General features: G+C 43.3%; 1 protein-coding gene across 1 annotated transcript; it reads left to right on the top strand.

The window, feature by feature from the left end:
• Positions 1–1,456: 1,456 nt before the first annotated feature.
• On the top strand, positions 1,457–3,494 carry LOC131264496 (uncharacterized). The gene is made up of 4 exons (XM_058266794.1): positions 1,457–1,669; positions 1,737–1,814; positions 2,330–2,506; positions 3,393–3,494. The coding sequence occupies exons 1-4, from the start codon at positions 1,457–1,459 to the stop codon at positions 3,492–3,494; spliced, it is 570 nt and encodes a 189-aa protein (XP_058122777.1).
• The last annotated feature ends 4,819 nt before the right edge of the window (positions 3,495–8,313 follow it).

The following is an 8,313-nucleotide window of genomic DNA, read 5'->3' on the forward strand; positions in this document are numbered from 1 at the left end:
TGTGTACTGCTAACTACCTAAGCGCCAAAGCGCCTTGTAAAACGCGCTCCGTACGCATGCTGACTTTTATACCGTTTTCAGATTTGTCGGCAACCTAAACCGAAGCAAAACCGAAGTTGTCACGACAAAAACGAAAAATGGAGGCCCCTTTCAGGGGCCCTCCCTCTTTTTTTCTTCTCTTCCTTCTACACATTCTCATGTTTCGAGCTGTTACGCGGACTTGAACCGCGTTGTTTCCATTCCGGTCTCTGCGCACCTACCGCAAGACCGTCGCTCTTTGTTGAGAACGGTGTGCTAAAGGCCCAATATATATCTACTAGTTAGCCGTTTGTATGGACTGTATGGGAATGCATCGGTATACGCTCAATCCGCTCTAGCCATTTAAACCTCTCTCGGAGCGAATTCGTATGGCCACCGCGTTTCGGTTTTTGCTCTTCATTTAAATGAATGAATCAAATGAAATGAATGAATGATCGCTCGCGCTGGGTATTCGACCACTCGTGCTGGGTCTACGATTGCTCGCGCTGGGTTTTCGCGCAGGGCATTTAAACTTCGTATCGTATTGCAATGCGCATGCGCACTTTGATGACTTCACACATGAGGGTTCGGCTAGCCAATCACAATCCTCGATTTTTCAGTTCGAATCAGCTGCCGCGGCAGCTGGTGGGTGCGCTAAGGAGAGATTTCTGACTGTGGCGGGACGGGGAAATTTCTGCGTTGGTGTAAAAGAGACAAGGCTATCACCATCTCGCTCTAGCCCATTGATTTCCTATCTCGACCCGAAGCTTGTGGCGGTTTGGTAGTATATGAGTCACCTGTAGCCAAAAAACGCAATGCAATGGACAGCTTTATCCGAGGGCTTTTTGCTTCTCTCATGTTGGTAAAAAAAAAAAAAAAAAATTCATGTTGGTATCTTGCTTTTTAATATACAGAGTTCCTGCTGCTAATAGATATTCGAAATCTCCACTACACATTCTCAATAAAATCCTAGTTGTTTCCACTTCTTCCTGTAGGTCAAACAGGAGAATTAGATTTCTGTTTAAAAACAGTTTTCGCGTCCACATTCGCCGGAAACGGGATACGACGCTGCTCCTCAATTAGAATTCTCAACCTATTTAGGTTCACTCGCATGATCGCTAACTCTAATTGAATAGAATAATTCATTTTACAACACTTCATTCTTCAACCGTTTTTGCACAACTGTACAGTTTATTCACCACATTTTTTCGAGCGGCTGGAGCTTACGGGAGCTTCACGTGTGTCCGCAATGCCTCTCGCTCTGGTATCAACTGCCTCTTTCGTTCGTTATGTGCTGCCATTTTTCTGCTCGATACGAACGTCAAATCAGTTTGGCGGTTAATTTGTTTGTTTACAGTCACATCCATTTGCTCTAAATCAGGCGAGAAAATTTACAATATGAGCCTTATTGAAGCTTTTGTTGCTTTATTTCTAAGTGATGTTGAAAGTGATGAAGAACAAACAATCCGCGAGTGGTGGACAATCCGCGAGTGGGGATGCAGTCGAGGAACAATGCCGAAAAACTGTCGGCATCATCCGTCGGCAGGATACGGCCATGAGAAAATCAGTTACGCCGAAGGAAAGGCTTCTAGTTACATTAAGGTATTTAGCAACTGGAGAACGGTTTACAAATTTACAGTACTTGTTTAGAGTAAGTACCTGCGTAATAGGATGAATTTCTACGTCTTTGTTTTTATTAATACCAAATGTTTATTCAGGTGTCACGACAGCTTATTTCAAAGATTGTTCCCGAAGTATGCAAATGCTTAACAGAAGCCCTTGTTGATTTCGTAAAGGTATGTTATGTTTATGGTGCAAGCACAGAGAGTCCAGAGTTGGCCAGCAGCCCAGTAGGAATTAAAAAGCCTTTAATTTATTTCTGTTGGTTTATTGAAAGATCCGTAACTTGATTTATCAATTTTAAAATGTCGATCTCTAATTTCGCACGGTCTTCTGAACTTTTTTGTTTCAATTTTTCTTCGACCAATTGCATAAATGGAGAAATTTTTGTTTTTTGGTCTTGCAAATGCTCCACTAATAAATTCATTGCCTTTTCTTTCAAGTCCCTCACTTTGTCACACATTTTCGTTGGGGTGAATGCGTTGATGGTCTGCGCACCGAGCGTGGGATCCGCGATGTTCCTGTTCCTGCTTTTGGTGTTCCGCTGGCTGGGTGGTCCGTTGGCTGAACGACTTCGCATGTAGATGGACCTGCCTGCTATTTGCGAAAAAGAAAATATATTAGCAGAATTAATTTGAAAAAAAAAATATGTAAAATAAAATAAGCACTAGTCAATATTATTTTCTCCCAGTTACCATCTACAAACAACGAATGGTTAGAAGTTGCAACGAAATTCAAAAATAGATGGGGGTTCCCGCACGTCATTGGTGCAATCGATGGTAAACATGTTCGAATCATTGCCCCTCATCAAAGTGGATCAGACTACTTCAATTACAAAAAAAAATTTAGTATTGTGCTACTAGCTATAGTAGATTCTAATTATAATTTCTTGTATATAGATGTAGGAGCAAAAGGGTCGATTTCAGACGGTGGTGTGTTTCGACACTCAAGCATTTACGATAAATTTGAAAATAACCAGCTGAACATTCCAAGCCCCGTGGTTCTGCATCCGCCTTTTGCGGTTAAAGTACCGTATATGTTATTAGGAGATCAGGCTTTTGCGTTATCAAATTATTGCATTCGACCTTTTGCAGGCTATCATCGACGTTGGATCTTTTGAAAGAAATTTCAATTATAGGCTTTCACGAGCAAAAATGACCGTCAAAAATGCATTTGGCATTCTTTCCAATGTTTTTAAAATCTTGCAAACAACGATTTTATTGAAACCACTTGCGGCGAAGCAAGAAGTTAGGACGACTGTCTTCTTGTTAAATTTTATAAAGAGCAGAAATCCAAATTACGCAACACAAGCACAATTTTATGATTCTACACATAACAGCATCGAATATCATGATTTAGAACCGTTACAAAATTCGAATAACATTACTGAAGGTGAAGAACAGGGTCAAAGATTAAATGTTAACACAATACGAAGTCATCTAGCCCATAACCTAGCATGGAATTAATATTAAATAATGTTGCGAAAGAAGAACTACCACTACATGCCTTTTGTTTATTTATTATGTTACCACCCAACATATTCAACCATCAACACACATCACACATTATTTGAATCAAATTATTTTATATTAACTTATAGTCTTAGGCTTTTATGCATGAAATGGTAGAAATGATGATTATCGCAAACTAGCCTATATTGTGGTTGGTCTAGTCCCAGGCTGCTATAGCAGAGCCCAGGGAACCAAATATGAAGCTCGAAAATCTCGCCATCTAACATTATTGTTCTACGACAGGGGTCTCTGAACTACGGCCCGCGGGCCGCATGCGAGACCCTCTCCTACCAGGATAAATGTGGCCTAACGCTACAGTTATTCTACCAAATGCGGCCCGCGTAAAAAAAGTTTGGAGACCGCTGTTCTAAGACATTGTTAGTGCATGATAATATTGAAACATTGACTGTACACTTAACACCATGTTAGTTTAGGTTTTGTTATTTTTGCGCTAATCAGGTTTAGCAAATCTGGTTCAGTACTTACACTATCAATTGTTTCTCCAACATCAACTGAGTCCTTTAAAAAGCTCATGGCTTCTACTATCCACCCCATTCTTTGTGAAGTAGCAGCTCGATAGAACAATGAACAAGAGCATTCGTCAACGATTGAATATATAAACAAACCAAAAATCATTTATGATCAAAAACATTCACGATCACCCATTCTGCTCTGGTTTTCTCTGGATCCTTTTCTAATATTTCACCCTCTCATCCATGTTTGCGCTTTTGTTTTTGTATTTCGGGTGGCTCTTTGACCATAAAATTGGTTGTGCCTCCACTGCGGCAACAAGTTGCCGAGCCAGCTCCGGGCTTATTTTACTCTCAAACAAAATAAAACACATTTGTATATCATCGACGAGGTCTTAACAACTATTAAAGAACGTAAACCACTTACCTGCTCTCCCATATTTTTACTTTCACTATCCATTTCTTTATTTTCACTGAATTCACTGAGAAGAATAATCCACAAACCACAAATCAATTTAGCCACAAAAACAAATCCAATCGAAAAATCAAAACAATGATTGACAGCATGTAAATAAACATAACGGACGGTTTTGAATCGAATGCACAGATAAGATCTACTACTCGAAAAGCTTTATTCGAGTTCTGGATCCTTTCTAATTCGAGCAGTCGAGCGAACGTTCGTTAGCGCACAGAAAAAGTCGAGCGAATGTTTTGGGCATTCTCCCGCTTCCATGTACGGGTAAAAAAAAAAGACCAACTGTTATAAATATGGTATACACCGACTGCCGCAAAAAGCTCGGGCCAAAAAAATCGGTCTACGCGTTCGTTCGCTTACGTGTGGCTCCTCGGTTAAACTTCGTATCGTATGGCGCACTTTGAGGGCTTCACACATGAGGGTTCGGCTAGATAATCACCCTACTACCATTTTTGAATGAACTCAGGCCTATCCCCGTGGATCGGAGCGAGACGCAGCGACTGACTAATGCTCTATCGCATTCGCGCTGCAGGGCCGACAATTTTCGACCCGCCCGCGAGCGTAACTTGTATGAAGAGTGAGCAAAACTTGTATGAAGCCTGAGCACGCGTGGATACAAACAAGTGCGAAGCCCTCAAAGAGCGCAATTCGCTCCATACAATTACACGCTCTCCACCGTACGGCAGTGCCGAGAGTGTACGCGAAGACCCCGCGAGAGCCTTAAATGGCCTGCTCTTGGTTGAGGCCTACGCTAGCGATCGCTAACGATGCATGCAAACGCATGTAGCTAGATATATATTGTACGTTTAGCGCGCCATTCTCTAGCAAGAGCGCCGGTCTAGTGGTTAGCGTACACAGACCGGAGTTGGAGAGGTTGGGTTCGAATCCCGCTGTGTGCTCGAGGCATGAGAGTGTTGTAGAAGGCAGAAGAGAGAAGGGGGCCCATCAGGGCTCTCCTCTTTTTCGTTTTTGCCGCTTTGCTCCGAATGAATTATCGCGGTTTAACTGGACGATCGTTGAGAGAACCGTTGACAAAACCGGGACCCATTTTGTATGGAGAAATGTTCATTTTGTGTTGGATGGGCACAAGCCTCGATTTTTAAGTTCATGGGGAAAGGTTGGTGTAAGAGACAAGGATATCACCATCTCGCTCTTGTCCATTGATTTTCTATCTCGACCTTGTGGCGGTAGGGTGTCTTTCTTCTCCGACGAAGTTCGTTCCGTTATCGCTGTAGAAGTGGGATATTTTTCCCCTGCGGCACTGGAAGATTTTTAGACACACTAGAAAACTGTCTGTATCTAATTTTGGGCTCCGTTGACCGACGAACTGCTACTTCGAAGGGGCCGAAATATTCAACCCCAGTATGGAGAAACGGGGGAGTGTAAGGCTGGTTTGCAGGCAAGCAGGATGCACCATTGGCAGCACCTTTTCACATTGTTTAGGACTGCTCGCATGTTGATGATGCAGTATTCCTGTCTCAGCATGCTCATTACGACGTTGTCGGCTTGATACAAGCACCTCTCGTGGTAATCCCGGACGATTAGCTTGATTAAGCGGTTCTTTTGTGGCAGGATTATCGGCATCCTGGCAGACGCTGGCTCACGTTGAGCCCGTTTGAAGAGATAGGCTGGTATCGCGAACGAATCGATCGACACGATTTCGATCAAAAGAATTAGTCGATCGAAATCTAAATCTACTCGAAATAGCTATCGGCAACGGGGTTTCTGTTTCGATCGATAAACCATGGGTGGTCGTATAGTCGAGCAGCTTTCAGATCGATGTGGTTTACGTTTATGGTATCGCTTGCGTACGCAACGTTGCTGTGTTTTGTGTAGTTTTTGATTTAATAATTAAATATGATTTCTTCGCCGTGTACTATACACGATGGTAAAGCCGATTCAATCAACCTTGTGAAATATCGTAGAAAATTGTGAAATGAAATCGATTGTAGGAAAAAATTCAGTGTCAACAAAACTCTGTTTATTCAAATTCGGCACCAAAATGCGCCCAGTATCGGTCCAAACCATCTGTTAAAACCTAGTCTAACTTACAAAGCTTAGAATATTAAAAAAACTAAGTCTTATTTATAATGCTAGGATATAACTAATTTATTTTATTGACGAATTATCGATCAAAATCGAGACAACTGTTGACTGCTTGATGATTTATCGATTGTTTGCTTCTACGTTTCGATCGCGATAGATCGTGGTCATTCCGATGAAGCAAATGAACCAAAAATGAATACTTTTCGATAGGTTCATGCTATCGATCGAAATCGAAACCGTTCGCGATACCAACCATAGTTCTTCACCGCTTCTACATCTGACATCTTCACGGTAGATTTGAATGCGGCCTTATTTCTTAGATATTCCGTAAACTTCCGCAAGAATATCAGGTGTCGTACTAGTCGCATCCAGTCCGAATAGCGATCGATGCGCGAATAACCTCATCCTGTTTGAAGTGGCAGTTTACAATCTCTTCATCGGTGATGAGATTCGTTCTCTTCTTGGGCCAGTCCGCTTCATCGCTTGTCAGAGAAGAAGGTCCACCGATCCACAAGCTTTCATTGTTCGAAATCTTTGTTGCTGCATCCGCCGGATTCTTCTTCTCTTCGGCTGTGATTGTTTCTACTGTCTCCTTCACACCAAAATCGAGTACTTATTTGTCATTGCGTCCATTCTCTCTGCCTTCTTAATTATTATTAGTTAATTATCAATTTTCATGTTCGGGAGCCGCGCGTGCACTCAACAACTTCTCTCCTTCTTTCCCGACCACGATCCGCCCGAGCTTTGTCTCTATCGCGATTGGTTGGTTCGGTGGCCCAGCCTTCCTTTTGATGGGCACGATTAGATGGCGGGCATTTTTAAAGCCTTTTACTGGAACGTTAAGCAGGTGCTTATATTTTGGCAATCTTTTCGCTTCTAACGACTGCACCGGAGTATCTGGTAATAGACCTTTTCTCTCGTTTGCTTGTATCCGTGGTGGTTCACAGTTCCAGATACCGCCGCCGGGATGCCTTTTGAAGGATCATGCATTGCGGGGTGATGTCTCGCTGTACAGCCGTTAATATTGCACCCTTTCCACAGTTTGCAATAATTTAGTATGTGGTTCGTGTACCAAAGGCAACCGTATTATACTTTATTTCTTTTAAGGTAGCCCCGCCTATCTTTTCTCGCACCGATCGTGTGGCTGAGCGACAGCATGTGTTAAATACGGGACATATTTATTCAGTAGTACGTGTGGCCATCGTACCGCAAACGATTTTCCGACAGTTTACATTCGTTTACATACATTGCTCGATATGGTTAGGTTCCTGTTCCTCTCGTATGCTGCTTTCGCCTTACCCAGTACTGGGAGGATTGCGTCCACTGTAGATTTTCCTTTGCGGAAGCCGAACTGCCGATCGGAGAGTCTACCTTGACCCTTCGTGAAGACGCTGATGCGGTTATGATCCTCGCTTATCGGTTGTGTCCAGCAGCCCCAGAGGTCTGAACGAGGAAGGATCCTCTGGACCCTTCCTTGTCTTCGGTAGAAGGACTGCCTTATGCAACTTCCATAGTGCCGGGAACTCTCCCACTTCCAGAAGCCGCTGAAATGTCTCCCTGAAGACTTCTGGGTACGCCTGAACTGCAGTCCTTAGCGCCACATTCGGTATTCCGTCCGGACTCGGAGCTTTGTTTAGCTTTAACAGCCTAACAGTAATTTTGTGTGTATTTGTGTATGTGTGTATGTGTGAGCTTGTTTCTGTCGTATAGCCTTCGCTGCTCGACTCTCTACTGTTTACGGTACTTTTGATACTTTTGGTGTGTTCCTCACTAGTGGTTGGGAAAGGTCTAGTAATTTTCGGCCTCGCGCTCTCGGTCTTTACTTCATGCAAAGGTTGCTTTGCGCCCTCAGCTCTCTGTCCTGGAAATTTCGAATTCCGTGGCTACACCCCCTCGGATGTTTTCCAGTCTGGCGTTTGCTGACTTCGGGAATCCTGTTGCCTAGGTTTTGTTGTTGGCTCTTTGGCCTCATCTGCAAACGTCTTCCTCTTAACACACGACTGCCCGATGAGCACCTTTTTCACGTAGTACCGACATTCCGGCTCCTGGCCGTGGGCACTATCATTTGAGCTACGTATTCCCCCGTTATTGTGGGGAATAGGTATTGGTTGCCTCACATTTGAGCCTTCATCTCTTTAATCTCGCCGTACGCACCCTGGAGCTTCCTCAGTTC

The sequence above is a fragment of the Anopheles coustani genome, chromosome 2 (assembly GCF_943734705.1).
Source record: "Anopheles coustani chromosome 2, idAnoCousDA_361_x.2, whole genome shotgun sequence".
Classification (NCBI taxonomy): domain Eukaryota; kingdom Metazoa; phylum Arthropoda; class Insecta; order Diptera; family Culicidae; genus Anopheles; species Anopheles coustani.

Excerpts from the sequence above, each read along its gene's own strand:
- LOC131264496 (XM_058266794.1), top strand. The coding sequence starts at position 1,457 with ATGTTGAAAGTGATGAAGAACAAACAATCCGCGAGTGGTGGACAATCC. Across the intron at positions 1,815-2,329 it reads CCCTTGTTGATTTCGTAAAG|TTACCATCTACAAACAACGA; the intron begins GTATGTTATGTT and ends ATTTTCTCCCAG. Across the intron at positions 2,507-3,392 it reads GTATTGTGCTACTAGCTATA|GGGTCTCTGAACTACGGCCC; the intron begins GTAGATTCTAAT and ends GTTCTACGACAG.